Source organism: Loxodonta africana, chromosome 15 (assembly GCF_030014295.1).
Source record: "Loxodonta africana isolate mLoxAfr1 chromosome 15, mLoxAfr1.hap2, whole genome shotgun sequence".
Classification (NCBI taxonomy): Eukaryota; Metazoa; Chordata; class Mammalia; order Proboscidea; family Elephantidae; genus Loxodonta; species Loxodonta africana.
In genome coordinates, this window is record NC_087356.1 from 47,351,918 (window position 1) to 47,370,437 (window position 18,520).

Genomic DNA, 18,520 nt, shown 5'->3' on the forward strand with positions numbered 1-18,520 from the left:
TCATATGATCCAGCAATCCCACTCCTTGGAATATATTTTTTTTTAGTGATATAAGATCCATCATATGAATAGACATGCACACCCATGTTCACTACAGCATTATTCACAATAGCAAAAGATGGAAACAACCTAGGTGACCATCAGCAGATGAATGGATAAATTACGGTACATACACACAATGGAATACTATGCAAAGAGAAAGAACAATGATCAATCTGTGAAACATCTCACAACTTGGATGAATCTGGAGGGCATTATGCTGACTGAAATAAATCAATCACAAAAGGATAAGTGTAAGACCACTATTATGAAAACTCATGAAAAAGTTTACACGCAGAAAGAAATATTCTTTGATGGTTACAAGAGAGGGGAAGGATAGGGAGGGAAAACCACTAACAAGACAATACGTAAGTGATAACTGTAGTGAAGGATAAGACAGTACACAATACTGGGGTAGTCAGCACAGCTGGACCAAGGCAAAATCATAGAAACTTCATAGACACATCCAAACTCCCTGAGAGACCAAATTACTGGGCTGAAAGCTGGGGACCACAGTCTCAGGGATATCTAGCTCAATTGGCATAACATAGTTTATAAAGAAAATGTTCTACATCCTACTTTGGTGAGTAGCGTCTGGGGTCTTAAAAGCTTGTGTGCAGCCATCTAAGATGCTCCACTGGTCCCACTCCATCTGGAGCAAGGAAGAATGAAGAAAACCAAAGACACAAGGGAAAGATTAGTCCAAAGGAATAATAGATTACAACTACCACAGCCTCTACCAGACTGAGTCCAGCACAACTAGATGATGTCTGGCTACCACCACTGACTACTCTGACAGGGATCACAATAGAGGGTCCAGACAGAGCTGGAGAAAAATGTACAATAAAATTCTAACTCACAAATGAAGACCAGACTTACTGGTCTGAAAGACTGGAGAAACCCCAAAAGTATGGCCCCCAGACAGCCTTTTATCTCAGCACTGAAGTTACTCATGAGGTTCACCCTTCAGCCAAAGATTAGACAGGCCCATAAAACAAACAATAATACACGTAGCTCAAGCATGTATACAAGACTAAAAGGGCACACCAGCCCAGGGGTAAGGATGAGGAGGCAGGAGTGGACATAAAGCTGGACAATGGAAATGGGGATCCCAAGGTCAAGAAGGGGAGAGTGCTGACTCATCAAGGGGGTGACAACCGAGGTCACAAAACAATACGTGCATTATATGTTTAATGAGAAACTGATTTGCTCTGTAAACCTTCATCTAAATAAAATAAAATCTTACTCTAGGAAAGTGTATAGTAAGCATTCTGTAACTATGATTTGTAATCTCTGTACCCTCCTCAATTTATGTAAATTATCCCTGTACCAACATGTAGTCCCTTTGTATACATGTACCCAAAAGAAGTCTATTACCCTGCCTCCTAGCCCATCCTTCTCGTAACCTCAACCAAAGACTAACCAGGCAAAATACTGTAAACCCTTACAAGGAGAGCAATTAAGGTCTCATAACAATGTGTGTATAAATTTTTATATGAGAAACTAAATTTCACTTAAAGCACAATTAAAGAAAAAAAATACCGTAAGCTCTGTTTTTTTGTATGAACCCTATAAAATGTTTGTGAAATCTGGCAGTTCGAATTCATCTGACTCACAGAAACTGTGTGAGATAAATGCATTTCAGTGTAATCTCTGTTAAAGCAGAGACGTCGTTTCACTCACCACTATAACTCCCAGCATCTAGCACAGAGGCTTCCACAGCAAGAACTCACAATACAAACGAATGAATGATGAATAAATGAATGCATGAATGGAGAATGCTGCTAATCCAGATCTACAGAGAATAAAATTTTCCTTAACTTCTCAATATCCTTGCACACAATATTTCATAAAATAAAAAGATTTATTTTAATTTGCATTAAAGGTTACATTTTTTTTTTGGAGCCCTAATTGCTCAGCGGTTAAGGGCTATGGCCGCTAACCAAAAGGCTGGCAGTTTAACTCCACCAGCCGCTCTTTGGAAACCCTGTGGGGCAGGTCTACTCTGTCCTACAGGGTCACTCTGAGTTGGAATCAACTTGACAGTAATGGGTTTTTTTTTTTTTGGTTTTGGGTTATTTTTTAAATCTTCATTTTAAGATAATTCATTTAATCTTCATGTTCACAAAGATGTACTAATCACATAAATAAGAAGATATAATTAATATTTTTAAGAAACTAGGCAATGATTTATACTTGTAATTTTCAGTATATTTCACAGAATTTACAAAAAATATATAAAGTAGATTCTAACCAACCTTGTGTTTCTCATGTTTTCTCCTTTTGGACTTTTTCTTCTCTCTTTCTTTCTTGTGTTTTTTTCTTGATTTTTTGTAGCCTTTCTCACTTTTCTGCTTTTCATCCTCTTTTGCTTCCTGTTCTTGTGTTTCTTCAAATCCTGCATCATCTATTTCACCATCTTCTAATTCACCATCTTCTCTGTAGAAGAAAATGAAAATTTTAATTTTTCAAATGCCAATTATAAAACAAACCTAACAGAAATATTTTCAAAAGAAAAAGCTTGTGCCAATAATTTGTTACATATAGTTAAACCAGGGGCTGGCAAACTTCTGTAAAGGGCCAGATGGTAAATATTCTGTTTGTAGACCACATATAGCTTCTATTGGAAACTCTTTCTTTTCTTTTTATAACCCTCTGGAAATGCAAGAACGATTCTTCACAGCCAAAATTTGCCAAATTCTGATTTACATTAAAATCACTGACTCTCACAAAATGAATGAATGAATGAATACAGTGTTATCCCAAAGGACCAATAAGCAATATCATGATCAACGGAGAAAATATTGAAGTTGTCACGGATTTCATTTTACTTGGATTCACAATCAATGTCCATGGAAGCCCCACTCAAAAAAAAAAAAACCCCATTGCATGGAGTTGATTATGACTCATAGCAACGCTACAGGACAGAGTAGAACTGCTCCATAGGGTTTCCAAGGCTATAAATCTTAACAAAAGCAGACTGCCACACCTTTCTCCCATGGAGTGGCTGGTGCATTCGAGCTTCCAACCTTTCAGTAAGCAGCTGAGCTCTAAACCACTGCACCGCCAGGGCTTCTTCCATGGAAGCAGCAGTCAAAAACTCAAACAACATATTGCATTAAGCAAATGTGCTGCAAAAGACCTTTAAAGCGCTAAAATGCAAAGGTGTCACTTTGAAGACTAAAGTGCACCTGACCCAAGCCATATTTTCAATCCCCTCGTATGTATGCAAAAACCAGACAATGAACAAGGGAGACTGAAGACGAACTGATGCCTTTGAACTATGGTGTTGGAAAGGAATACTGAATACACCAAGAACTGCCAGAAGAATAAACAAATCTGTCTTGAAAGAAGTACAGCCATAATGCTCCTTAGAAGGGTGGATGGTGAGAATTTGTCTTGCATACTTTGGACATGTTATCATGTCCAAATCATGACCAGGCCCTGGAGAAGGACATCATGCTTAGTAGAGGGTCAGCGAAAAAGAGGAAGACCCTCAATAAAATGGACTGACACAGTGGCTGCAACAATGAGATCAAACATAGCAACACTGTGAGGATGGTGTAGGACCAGACAGTGTTTCGTTCTGTTGTACATAGGGTTGCTGTGAGTCAAAACCAACACATGGAAAGAGAATAGTAGAATAAATCCTCATATACACATACCACAGTTTCAACAACTATCTTAGTGAAAAGCTCTGAACTTTTATAGAACTACAAAACTGTATGACCCAAGAGACATGGTGCATATATTCACAAAAAGACAAGAGTAGCAACTTTAGTCATAAAAGTAAAAAATTGGAAACAACCCAAATCTCTATTAACAGGTGAACTGATAAATTGTGGTATATCACATAATGAAATACTGAAGAAAACAAAAAAGAATTAACTACTGCTACTACACACAATAGAGCCTAATTTTAGACATAATGATGAGTGAAAGAAGCCAGACAGAAGATGCTAGTACTGTAGCATTCCATTTATATGCATTTCAAGAACAGGCAAAACACATCTATTGTGACAGAAATCAGAATAGTGATTACCTCTCAGAGTGATGTAACTCACTAAAAAGAAATACTGAAAAGTCTTTTAGGGTGTTCACATATTCTATATATTGATCTGCGTGGTGGTTATGCTATCTATTACATATACTTGTGTAAAAAAATCATCAAGATGTACATTTAAGAATTGTGCACTTTACTGTCTATACAATTTATACCACAATAAATTTAAAATACAAACAAAAAACCCTATGAACCTTTATCCTCCTTTACCTCCTTTCCTCCCCAACCTGAGCTCCTTAGAGCATAAAAAAATTTGTTCTGAATATCACCAATTCATATTTATCATTTTTGACAACAGCTATTTAAATACATAAATGCTGTGTATGAATTTATGTCCTACTTTACATAAATTCTTTAAGTGTGAAATACAGGGCACTTACATTTGTTATTAGACATAAAACTCTAAGTTTTTTCTTTCTTTGCCCTTATTTATCATTTCAGCATTTATACAACAGGCTTAAATTTATGAATTTATGTTTGGTTACAAAAAATGGAAGGGCAAGAAAGAGTAAATAAAGAGCAACAATCCATACGTCTATGAATAGCTTCCAAATATTGAAAAAAATCAACTTCAGGCACATGTGAAAAGCATATCCGTGACATAATGGAAAGAAAAATGACTTAATGGTGAGGAAAGCTGGATTTTAATTTAAGCTGTCACCAAAATAAAATTTTCTTGAGTGAGCACCTACTAACGTATCAGATATGAATATAGCTCTGTGACCTTAAGGAAAAAAAAACAGAAGTAATTAAGAGTTTAGCATTCTCTAGGTTTTTGATTAGCTCAACACTATTTATGAAAGCTATTTTGTTTACTAAGATTTTTTTTAACTTGATAAATCAAAAAGAGAAGCTTCTAAGTTAACTGTATAGGCATGACTTATTATTAATACAAAAATAACGGAACGATTATGTACTTTTCAGGATATTTATTTATGTTCATGCACTAAAGACTGGTACAGTAACTGTCCAGTTAACAAGCAAATTTATTTTTTAAAATATTTTATGTCTTAGACAAATCCACAGAGACTGAAAGCAGATCAGTGGTTGCTGGGTGGATTAGACGGAGGAATGGGGAGTGACTGGGAATGGACACAGGGTTTCTTTTTGGAGAGATGAAACGTCCTGAACAGGTGTGGATTAACCAATAAGCAAGATACGCACGCACGGACTTACATTAAGCCAGGTACGCGTGAGTTTGCTTGGGCTTATTTAATAATCTGTAGTGCACAATTTTTGATGTGGTGAAAAGCAGGCGAGTCTTTGATGTGGTAAAAAACAGGTGAAATTGTGCACTACAGATTACTAAGTATGCACAAGTAAACCCGTGCATACCTCACTTTTGGGGTACTCCATTCCTGGTTCTGAAATTAGATAGGGGTGATAATTGCAAAACTGAATATACTAAAAACCAGTGCACTGTACACTTTAAAGGAGTGAATTTTATCTCAATAAAGCTATTATTTAAAAAAATAACAAAGTTAAAAGAGTTTATCTCTAGTTTTAAATATCTACATTGGAGTCAACTGGAGAAAATCAGAACACACTATGGCATAAATTAAAGGCTCTGAAATTGGTTAGTGCCCTCACTGGGATGGTTAAGGTTCTGTGTCAACTTGGCTGGGCCATGAGTCTCAGTGTTTTGGCAGTTATATAATGATGTAATTTGGCAGTTATACAATGATCCTCCATTTGTGATCTGATGTGAGCAGTTAAATCAATTGAAAAGAGAGTTCCTTGAGGGTGTGACCTGCATCCAATATATATGGGTGTGTTGGCAAAGGTCGTGTGCTCTGGATCCTCCATCTGACTCGTCATTCTCTGACCTCCTGTTTTTGGGATGTGAGTCAGCAGACTGCCACCTGACCTACAGATCTTGGGATTCATCAGCTCTCACAACCCCATGAGTCAGTAGCCTTCTCCCTGACCTGCACATCTTGGGATTCGTCAGTTCCTGCAACCCTGTGAGCCAGCAGACTTCCGCCTGACCTGCTGATTGTGGGTTCATCAGACCCTGCAAACATGTGAGTCAGGGGAAGCCTCCAGCCTGACACCTGACCCACAGATTTGGGACTTGTCAGTCTCCATAACTGCAAGAGCTATTTCCTTCAGATAAATATCTCTACATACATACATATATATATACATATATACATATATATGCTTCACTGCTTTTGTTTCTCCAGAGAATCCAAACTAAGACATTGTCTCTTATCTGTTCTTATTCTGAGGTAATTATTCACTAAATCCTTATTAACTGATTGTTTTATACCTCCAGAAAGGCTTCTGCTTTCCTCCATTTGATATTGCAGGCTGTTAAAATAAATTAACCTGAACCATTCAGTCTTACATTCACAGGTAGTTTGTTTTTTTCTTTATGCCTGCCTAAAGACTCATGTTACAAGCTACAGATCAGAAACAGTCTTCTGGAAGAAATACAAAAGCCTCAATAAAAGACTATACAAGCATTCCTATTGGATGATATTACAGACAGTTGTTGTCATTGATGTTAGGTATCATATCATGTCAGTTCCAACTCATAGCAACCCTGGAACAACAGAATGAAACACTGCCTGGTCCTACACCATCTTCACAATCATTGTTGTGCTTGAGCCCATTGTTGCAGCCATCGTGTCAATCCATCTCGTTAACGCTCTTCCTCTTTTTCACTGACCCTCTACTTTACCAAGCATGATGTGCTTCTCCAGGGACTGGTCCCTCTTGATAAAATATCCAAAGTATGTGAGATTAAGTCTCACCATTCTTGCTTCTAATGAGCATGCTGGCTTTACTTCTTCCAAGGCAGATTTGTTCCTTCTTCTAGCAGTCCATGATATATTCAATATTGTTCTGTAACACTGTAATTCAAAGGCATCAATTCTTCCTTGGTCTTCCTTATTCATTGTCCAGCTTTTGCATGCATATGAAACAATTTATAAAACATACAATTACATCAGATCACAAAATCGAGGACAACCACACAACACTGAGAATCATAGCCTAGCCAGGTTGACACATATTTCTGGGGGACACAATTCAATCCATGACACCTGTCTTTTTAATGACCATTTGCTTTCTTCATATATAATGTCCTTGATGTCATCCCACAACTTATCTGGTCTTCAGTCATTAGTGTTCAATGCTATTCTTCAGATGGTCTCTAAATTCAGGTGGGATACACTCAAGGTTGTACTTTGGCTTTCAGGGATTTGTTTTAATTTTCTTCAGCTTCAACTTGAATTTGCACATGAGCAATGGATAGTCTGTTACACAGTTGGCCCCTGGCCTTGTTCTGACTGATGATATAGAGCTTCTTCATCATATCTTTCCATGGATGTAGTCAATTTGATTTGCTGTGTATTCTATCTGGCAAGATGCACGTGTATAGTCATCGTTAGTTGTTGAAAAAATATACTTCCAGTGAACAAGTCATTGGTCTTACAAAATTCTATCATGCAATCTCCAGTGGAATTTCTATCACCACAGCCATATTTTCCAGCTATCAATCCTGACAAAGTCTTAGAAATTGTCAAAGCCTTAATCCAAATACAAATTCCTCAGAAACAGGACTTGGTAAAAATTTATGGGCAATATTATGAATTTTAATTAATGTGCTTCATAGTTCTACGACGATCTTTGCAAATTCTATTTAACTCTGTGTAAGGTGTCTGTCTCCCATAAATGAGAATTCCTTTCCTACTCACTTCTGTTACAAGCAATTTCTCTTTTGTTTTTGAAACTATATGTGGCCCTCCTGATCTATACTTACTTAACAACCTGTTTACTGATATTTTCCTCTTCAAAACCTAATTTGCACATAAAGGTAAAAACTATATGTAATAGTATATAATTAGACAATTTTAGGTGTTTCCTCATCTCCTTCAGGGGACCATTCCTTTCACGGAGTACCTCAAGGGACACTGATCTCCTTGGGGAAGAAAAAAAAAAAAAACTGATAGTCCCTTTATGCTAGAATCATTAAGGCTCTATTTTCAACTGCCAACCTTTTGGTTGGCAGCCAAATACTTACCCACTGCACCAGCAGAGCTCCTATTTTCAACATATAACTTAAAAAAGTTATCAAAAATTTGTTACTAAGATTGACTGAGAAGATAATACAGCAAAACCCTAGAAGTACTCTAATGTCATTGATTCAAGTGGTTATGGATAACCGTATCGCCCACATTTCTGGGTGGGGGGGGGAGTGAAATACTGCTAACATTTCTTGCTACACATGGAGTAATACCACAGGAAATGCTGACCAATCTACATTCAAACTAAAAGAAAAAGTAATTTGGCTCTCAAAAGTAAACTTAGGAGGACCCTGTGATCTCATCTCCTGATTAAAGCGAGAAAATCTTTGGTCCTAACTCCAAAATGCCTTCCTTATAAATAGTCAAGGTTATTTTTGTTTGTCTGATAATCTTCCAGCGCCTGGTCTCCAGAGTTATATTTGCTGCAATACAGCTGTATTTCATTATATGGTACAAAAATTTATTTTGTAACTGAAAAAAGTGACTCTGATAATCAGTCCGGCTAAATTCCAAGGCCTTTAGTCAGAACTCTTTGAAAAATATCATAACACATAGAACAGTGAACATGTAATCTGCAATTCTGTTAAAACTTTGCCACGTTGCCAAAATGTGTATATGTATATGACAGTGCTGACTGTATGGCCCTGAGTCTAACAGACCCTTTTATATCCTGCCTTAGACCTTTTTGTAAACAATTCCTGTGCTTTTGTGGCCTAAGAAGAATGAAATCAAAAGGCGGAATTTCTAATCTCCAAATGAACCAATAAGAACTTAATACCTAGAATCCCTCCCAATCTATTTTTTTTTCCTCTTCATCTATCTCTTCCACTTTCAGAGTGGAGAGATGTATTCAACTTGTTTCTTACACAACAAGCAGATAAACTTAGCTTTTTATTTTTTTTTTTAACTCTGGTGAAGTTTATATTTTTCTTTGATTGCTATCTATAGGTTCCATTTTTTGGACAAGCTATAAAATAAGTAAATAAATCACAAAGTCCTAAAGATTAAGATGAAGCTAAGGCTGAGATTAGCTTGCATACAGGTATGCCAGAAATTCCTAATTTTTAGATGTGAGCTTCAAATTTGGCTCTGAGTTTCCAAGTGTCCAAAGCAAAGAAGGAAATAAGGATTAAGTACAAAATAATGCTTCCAAGACAAAAATAGACCAGTTGCTTAAGCACACTTTTTTTTTTTTCTTGGAGTGAGACCAGTGAGAAATTCTCTTCTGAGTCCTGATAAAGAGAATATTACCTGATACAATGAATGTTACTTGACACAACATTGTCCTCATTAGTATCCATACAACCATTATGACAGTTTACTCCTTGCAGTTTCCTCAATTTGAGCCAAGCGCATGATGTCAAAGTTCAATTGAGTAAAATATCAGGAAACAAGGTAATATTGTCCAAGTACACAACCATCTGATGTTCTGACTTGACCCAAGGATGAAATGTGAAACATCTAGAGCAGCAATTCTCAAAAACTATATGTTATACAATAATTTTCTGTTCCCCCAGCAACAAAATTCATTCATTCATTCATTCAACATATTTACTCACCATCTTCTAAGTGGAAATATGATGGTGAAAAACAACAAAAGAGACTTGGTTTCTTCTCTCATTAAGTTTTCAATTTAGTGGTGGGTGATACAGACATCAATGAAAGAACCACACAAATGTAATAACCATACCTAGAATATCTAAGAGGTAAAAAGTGCTATGGGAACACCCAGTGAGGAAATTCATTTGTCAGAGAAGTCTGGAAAGCTTTCCCTGAGGAAGTCATGGTTGAATTGTGATGAAGAATCAGCCTGAGAGGTAGGGAATGGGGGAGGGACCTCTGGCAAACAGAGGAAACAGAATGTACAAAATTTCTGTGGTAGAAGAAAACACATTACAAGAACTGGGTCAAGGCCAATGTCACCGGATCATAAAGAAAAAAGGGGCTGGCTGAAAATGATGCTTACGTAATGAGTAGTGCTACATCATACAGGGATTAGAAGACCATGTTTGACTTTATCCTAAGAGAACTGAGAAAGCATTGTGTTTTCAGGAAAAGAGGTGATGTGATTAGATTTGCATTCTGAAATTTAACTTTGTTTGAGAGTGAAAAACATCTAGAGGGAAACAAAACAGATAAAAGGAAAGCAGTAAAGATACCACTGCAATAATCCATCAATAGTCCAAAATAAGAATGGAACACACATGGAAATTCGTTTAGTAGACACTCCGCACTCAAATACACAATGCTTTCCATAATACTATTAATATAGCAGTTCTCTAGGAATGTTTGTTGGATGAAATAACAATGAAACGGGGTAAAATCGCCTGTGATCCAGCAATATACTTAAAGGACACTTGTTATGTAAGTGTCGGATATTCCAGGCCAGCGTCTGACACCACTCTAACTATCATTATAGGGTAGTGGCACTCCAGGATTTCGGGATCTGGTAGGAGCTAATTTTTTTTCCAAGATGTTCCAAAGTTAGGCTTTGGCCTAAGTATTCAGCTAAAATATGCTTCCTTGATTCTGTGTTGGGCTCCTTCCAGTCATTTCTGGTATCCCTGAACATGGCATGATGAGAGATTGTATGATCACTAGGTTACCATCATATCTAATAAGTGTAGCAAGGTCGTATTTAAAACAACTATGTCATTTGGATTTATTGTTAGTATCTGCTATTCATTTTCCAAGTTAAGGGGTTTTAGGTACAATTTAGAATGAAAATCTTTTGCACTTTGATGGTAAAATGTTATCAATTACGTGAAGTATACGTGTACATTTATTATTGCAAGATAAGAATATTGCAATTGATGATTACAAATGCTATTGTTTTTATGTACAAAAGAAATTAAGAATTTTTAGTCAAACGTGATAATTAAAAAAAAACCCAAAAACCCACTGTTATCGAGTCAATTTCAACTCATAGTGACCCTATAGGACAGGACAGAACTCCCCATGAAGTTTCCAAGGCTGTAATTTTTTTTTTAATTTTTATTGTGCTTTAAGTGAAAGTTTACAAATTAAATCGGACTCTCATACAAAAATTTATAAACACCTTGCTATATACTCCTAATTGCTCTCCCCCTAATGAAACAGCACACTCCTTCCCTCCACTCTCTCTTTTAGTGTCCATTCAGCCAGCTTCTGACCCCCTCTACCCTGTCATCTCCCCATCAGACAGGGGATGCCAACATAGTCTCATGTGTTTACTTGGTCCAAGAAGTTCATTCTTCCCCAGTATGATTTCCTATCCCATAGTCCAGTCCAATCCTGGTCTGAAGAGTTGGCTTTGGGAATGATTCCTGTCTTGGGCTAACAGAAGGTCTGGGGACCATGACCTCTGGAGTCCTTCTAGTTTCAGTCAGACCATTAAGTCTGATGTTTTTATGAGAATTTGGGGTCTGCATCCCACTGCTCTCCTGCTCCTTCAGGGGTTCTCTGCTGTGTTCCCTGTGAGGGCAGTCTTCGGTTGTAGCCAAGGCTGTAATCTTTACAGGAGCAGATTGCCACATCTTTCTTCTGCAAAGCAGCTGGTACGTTCTAACTGCTGACCTTTCGGTTTGCAGCCCAGTGTTTTAACCAGTGCCACCAGGGTTCTTTACAAATATAACAACAGAATAGTAATATTAAGAGAGAGGCGTTAACTATGACTTGGGGAGACTACTATATCCTCTTTGAGCTGACAAATGATTATAAAACTTAAATGAAAAATACCAAGCAGAATAGTAGAGATTATATATCATAAGTCTAACTTTATTCAATTCTTTGGCAGACTACTATTCATAGAATTAAACAAAATAACTTCTAAGGACCATGTTTAATTTTTATTTATTAAATCCTATGAATCTTTAAAGGAAAAATCCTATTTGGGAATTCTTCACATATTTTATTGATGAATCAAAAATAGGATGTTAACCTTATCACCTCAAAATTTCACAAGGGAAAAAAAAAACCCAAAGTTACACACAACATATCAATTACCTTTGCTCCAGACATAAAAGGAGAAAATAAAAAAGAAAATGTTTGAGACAAAAGTTCTCCTCAACTGTCTTCCTATTCCACTAAGCTCAGCTGAAAGCAGCCCTCTATAATGTATACTACAGTGATCTATGACTTGCACTTGAGTCCCTGGGTAGTACAATGGTTAACACTCTTGGCTGCTAACCAAAAGGCTGGAGACTCAGGTCCACTCAGAAGCACCTTGGAAGAAAGACCTGGTGATCTACTTCTAAAAACTCGGCCACTGAAAACCCTACGGAGCATTGTTCTACTCTGACACACAAGGGTTTGCCGTGGGTCAGAATTAACTCCATGGCAACTGGTAATGGTTATAATGTGTATTACAGTGATGACAGGAGACCATCAACATTTCTAATAAAATATTGTAATAACTTGGAGAATAACAAGATTGTATGATCATTAGGGGAAAAAAACGTATATTTGGTACAATGTATGTATAGCCAGAACACACAGGTATTTCTCGTTTGTTTCCATTTTTATTTCCTAACACAAAACATAATTTTAAACAGAATCTTAGGTACTTTGAGGATGTAGAAATGAGCCCACGATCACCTTTATGGGTCTAAAAGGAGAGACTATAAAGAACTCAACCCCACACACAAGCACCAGTGATCTAACATTTTATTGTCAAATGCCAATGATCGAGAAAAATCCAAGCAAAAGACGTGTCCATTCTTCTGGTATCTATGCATTCTCAAGAAATTCCTTTAACAGGTTGAAATTTGCACACAAAGAAAAATCCCTGTTTTCTACAGTTAAAAATTTACATATCTATATTAGCTAGATTTAACTGATTTCATAGTCTCTAAAAATATAAAAGTATTTTTATAAACTCACTTTTTGATATTTCAAGATCTAGAAAAACCTTTGCTGTATAAGATGAATTCATAATGAACTAGGGTAAAACTGCCTGTAATCCAGTAATATCCAGAAAGGACCCTTTGCAAGTGCCCCAAAACCAGATGAGCACTTAATACCAGATGAGCTATCATTACGAGGCAATGGAAAGAGTGCTGAAACTGAATGCTCTAAGGACAGGCTGCGCTTCTCATTCAGATGCTTAGTCATCTTAGGCAAGCTTTTACCCTCTGAATCTGTTTCCTAATCTGTAAAATGAAGATATTAATACCTGCTCTGTCTATATGGGCCAAATGAAATAACATGTGAATTATTAACAGTGATAAATTTAAAATAATGAGTGACATAAGAGTTTCAAATCTACGTTTTTAAAATTTTGGTACCAACTTTACAAATTGATTGTGATTGATTTTTATATGGTGTTATGTGATAATTTTAATAATAAGAACTCTCTTTAAAAACCATTTGGGAACTGCTTTGGTCATTTATTCACCACTCAAGAATGTGGGTATAATTTATGAAAGTTTAAGTATTAAAACAGTTCATCTGAAGTATTAGTGTTAAGCCATGAACTCTAAAAACAAAGCAAAGCAAAAGAAAATAAATATAAAATCATTCTAAAATAGAGAAAGCTTGCTCTTTGCCAGGAGTAGTATCATCTGCTGAAACTGATCTTGCTGAAGTCATCCAATGACTACTGTACCCGGCATTGGCATTCAAGTAACATCTCCCAGAACTCACTCACCCCCAAAAACATACTGGACATAAGAATGTCCTCGAAAAGTTCAACTACAAAACCAAAAGATAAGCCAAAACAGAGATTAGGAAATCGGGCACAGAGAATTAAGTAAAAGATGGCTGTAACACAGTTTCAGACATTAAGATGCAATGAAACGAACACTATCTATCATAAAGGGGGGTCTGTCAGCAACGGAAGCAGTGAGACAGGAGAGGTGGAGAGACAAACACAGACACTGTACACGGGCGAGAGAATATCCTGTAATACAGACAGAGCCAAACATCAGCTTCACAGGTGTATTACAGAGACGCTTACCAGCCTCTTAGTGTTTGTTTCCTCATTTGTAAAAAGGAGGACTAGGGTTGTTGTGAAGATTAAACAAAATACATGAATTATTTCCCAACATCCCAGAGTAAAGCAGTGTGAACTCAAGTAATCTGACTCCAGAGCCCACACTTTCATCTGAGGTACACATCCCCATCACACGAACGTACATACACAGAATACAAATCTATTCACTACAGTGACGACTAGATGTCTACTTCAAGAATGTATTCTTGCATGTAAAATGCTATATGGAAAACCAAATTATCAAGAGTTGTTTAATGAACAAGAGCGTGGGGAGTGTGGGATCAGAACAAGGGAGTTGGTTATAAATGACTAGAAATTTAAATGACATTGAATTCTGTGTGATATTCCCATCTCCGTAAGACACCTGTCAAGCAGATACTCGAATCTATCTGCCTTATACGGTTATCCTTTCTCCTTGGCGTCACCATACAAGGGGTCATAAACTCAGATGCCTACAGCGGTCAGGCAAGCCATCTAAATGACTGAAGAGGACCTCAGGTGTTGAGTTTGCCAAGGAAGTATGGATGATGGGGGATGTGGAAACTGGAAAACACAAGTCAAGCCTAATGGCATTCAAATATAATAAAAGATTCTGTGGGGCAAACAAGAGTGTGGGCAAATTTTAGGCCTGAGGGCCACCAGTTTGCAAACTGCAGCACCTTTTCATTCACATTTTAAAATGTCCTAATTTAGTATATCCTATTTTTTTTTATGGCCTATTTTCAGAGCCCTGGGGGCAAAGTGATTAAGCGTTCGGCTGGTAACCAAAACGTCTGCATTTCAAATCTACCATCTACTCCTTGGAAACCCTATGGGGCAGTTCCACTCTGTCCTATAGGTTGCTCTCAGTCAGAATGATTATCTTATGGCCTATTTTCAACACTTACTTCCCCTTACTTGCTCTGTGATCACCACTTTCTTAAAACTTTTTTCTCTCTGGCTTCCAGAAATCTTCTATCCTCTTCTTTCATGGTCTGCTACATAGACACCCAAGTGATCTAATTCATCAACTAACACCTCTGCTAAAAATTTCCAGAGCTTCATCTCCAGTTCTATTAAACAAATATCTCATGAATTTTGCCTTTTTTCCGCTTCCTCGTTGTCAATGCCTTTGATTAGGTTCTCATCATCCTAACTGTAGGGTTTTATAGTAGCTTTAAGGAGCCCTGATGGCACAACGGATAAGCACTTGGCTGCTAACCGAAAGGTCTGTGGTTTGAACCCACCAGCCACTCTATGGAAAAAAAGACCTGGTGATCTGCTTCTGTAAAGATTTCAGCCTAGGAACCCCTATGGAGCAGTTCTACTCTTACACACGGTCACTATGAGTTGGAATCAACTCGACAGCACACAACAATAGTAGTTTTGCCTCATTCTTTTCTCTCATGCTCCACATCCATCCATCAGCAAATCCTATTGGTTCTACCCCCCAAATCATATTCAAAATCTAACCATTCTTAGCCCCTACACTCCTGCCCCCAACCTTAACCATCATTATGTGTCAGTTAGATTACTGCAGCAGCTTCCTCTTTACCACCCTTTATCAGTTGGAATCGACTCTACCAAAACGGATTTGGTCTGGTTTGGGTTACCACCCTTGCACAAGAGCCAGGATGGTCCTGTCCCTCTTCTGTTCAAACCTTCCGGTGGTTCTCATCTCACTCGGAGTAAAATCCTATGTCCTTACAATGCTTTACAAGGCCCCACACAACCACCCCTGATACCTCTCTAATTTCATCTCCTACTGCTCTCCCCCTTGCTCCCTCTTTTCTCTAGCCACACTGCTTCCTTGTTTTTCCTTAATTACACCAGGTCCCTCCTGTTGCCTTTACCTAGAATGCTCTGCCCTCAAACGTCCTAGGTCTGGATGTCTCTCTTACTTCAGGGCTTTACTCAAATGTTAGTTTTTCAGTAAATGTTTCATTAGGACAAGGACTTCTTTCGTTACTGCTATTTTCCCCGTGCCTAGAACAATGCTTATTAAATATCAGGTGCTTAATATTTAACGAAAAGCCCCCTAACTTGTCTTCCTTCTACTGATCTCCCCCTTCTGTAGTCCACTTCCTTCTAGACCCCAGGTAATGTACAAAAAAAATGCATCTGGTCATTCTCCTGCTTATAAAACCGTAATGGGCTTCCCAATCCTTCAGGGTCTGGCCCCAATCTCATTTAAGCCTTTTCCTCATTTCCCAAAATATGCTGAACACTCTCCACATACTAACACTTTTATCATTTCTCAACCTACTGGTAAGCACTGTTTTACTTCTCCATGCTTTTCATATATTTCTGCCTCTGCTTGGCCACCTTTATTGATCCTCCAGACCTAACTAGTCTGTGATGACTCCTGGAAGCTGAAACCCTAGCCAGAGGCTCCTGTGAGGCACCCCAAGATAAGACAGAGTTGTTGTACAAGATCCATTAACTCCCTTTTCTTCATCACTAACCACTGATATGCTCTAGGCAACATTTTCTTGGTACCATTTTTCAGACCAGAAGGCTGCACCTTGAAAACCAGCTCCAACCGATCACCCACACTTGCACAGACCCTGACCTCGGAACTTCCCTCCTCCAGAGGTGAGCACAATTAACAGCCCACCATTGTACCCGGAGCCCATTCTGGGGAGAGAGGTCCATCCACCAGTACATGACTTGACAACTGGAATCCCAAACTTGGACAGGGGAGGGGAATTCCAAGAATGGGCAGGCTAATGGGGACTGAGGAGTAAGACCGGAACCAGTCTCCCCATAAAGGATCCCCAAGTCCCCCGCTTAGGGAGCTCGCGATCTTCTGGTCACTAGACCCTGTGTTGCACTTTATCTGCACAGATAATAAACTTGCCACTTGTTTCCTTTGCAACTGGTGTCTGTCTTATTTCATTCAGCTAATAGGACTGGATAAGAACCTGAGAGGTGTCTGTTTACAAATTCTGGTGACTCTGCCAGGACCCATGGACTTTAAAACCTGGGCGGTGAGCACCTGAACCCCTGTGACCCCTTAAGGTGTGCCCCAGTCCCATCACTAAAGAGTCTCAGGTGGCCACTGTGGTCCCCACTTGGGCTGAGGTCCACCGGGCCCCATTCAAGCACAGAAACAGAAACTAGATGCAAGAGGCCTCTAAATTCAGGTAAGCACGTTCAACCAGATTGTTCCATTGGTTGCAGGTATCTAGGCAGAAAGAGGGTGAGCAAGCGCAGTCCTAAGACCAGACCCCATAATAACAACGGAAGTAGGGGTCATGGCCCTCTGGGACCCACTCTCGCCTAGTTCAGGGGCCCTCACTCTGTTGGTGACTTGAGGGTTCGAGTCCCTCCATGGTTGCCCTGTCGGTGACAGTCTTTCAGAACACTCTTCTCACCTTGGTATTCACTCAGCTCTATTTCTGCACTCCATCCTTTATTTTCTTTCTCTTTCTAAGTATAAAAGGGTGGCTTCTCACCCCTGGGTAGACTGTAATCCCAAGAGTTACCAGACTTGGCAACAGGCTATAAATGTAAACCTCCGATTGGGAGAAAACCAAGAAGACAGATTTGAGGGTTTCTCCCAGGCCCTAAAGATCTTTCAAGAAGGGAAAAAGAAATGCCCTCCAAAATACAGGAGAGTCTACCAACACTTTAGGGAGCCACTGCTTCAGTGCGAAAAAGAATCCAACCTCATCTGGGTCAGGGGTTGTGGCATTGAACCCCTGATTGGCACCAGAGACTAAAACCTAGTAGTGGTAAATAGCTAGGGGAAATGGAGAATGAAAGTTCAACACTTTATGACTCCTCTGTGGGGTGTGTCAGAAAGAACTGGGATTTCTTCAAATCTGAGGAAACAAAGAAGTTTTCTTTTGTAATGCAGCCTGGTCCCGGTACCAACAAATCAAAAACCAAAACCAAACCCAGTGCCGTTGAGTCGATTCTGACTCATAGTGACCCTATAGGACAGAGTAGAGCTGCCCCATAGAGTTTCCAAGGAGCACCTGGCAGATTTCAACTGCCAACCCTTTGATTAGCAGCCATAGCACTTAACCACTATGCCACCAGGGTTTCCATATTAAAAAAAAAAAAGGCCCAGCAAACGGATCTAAAGATTACAGTACCATCTTACTGCTGACCTATTTTGCAAAAGGGAAAAAATGTGAGATTAGATCCCCTACGTGCAGACCTCTATGGCTCTCTACAGCAACAAGGGTGTACCTCTATGGCTCTCTGCAGCAACAAGGGTCTACAAAAGCAGTACAAGATTATGGTTCAGAAGGGGGGGAAAGCAGAAACATGAAGAAAGGAAGGGACCCCTCATCTTAACACAGCCAGAAGACAATCCTGGTCTCAGACTCTCAGCCCCTCCTGCATATCAACCCATATACTGCCAGGTTCTCCAGACAGCCCCTGCTGATTCGGGTTCAGGGGCCAGAGTCAAGGGGTAGAGCT

The 18,520-nt window shown here is 38.8% G+C and overlaps 1 protein-coding gene across 1 annotated transcript in view; it reads right to left on the reverse strand.

Moving 5' to 3' along the window:
- Positions 1 to 18,520, reverse strand: part of ZC3H6 (zinc finger CCCH-type containing 6) — a 73,296-nt gene that overhangs the window by 43,764 nt on the left and 11,012 nt on the right. The window contains exon 2 of the mRNA XM_064268834.1: positions 2,298 to 2,478. Within this exon, the coding sequence (XP_064124904.1) occupies positions 2,298 to 2,478 (181 nt within the window). The remainder of the gene's footprint in view (positions 1 to 2,297; positions 2,479 to 18,520) is intronic.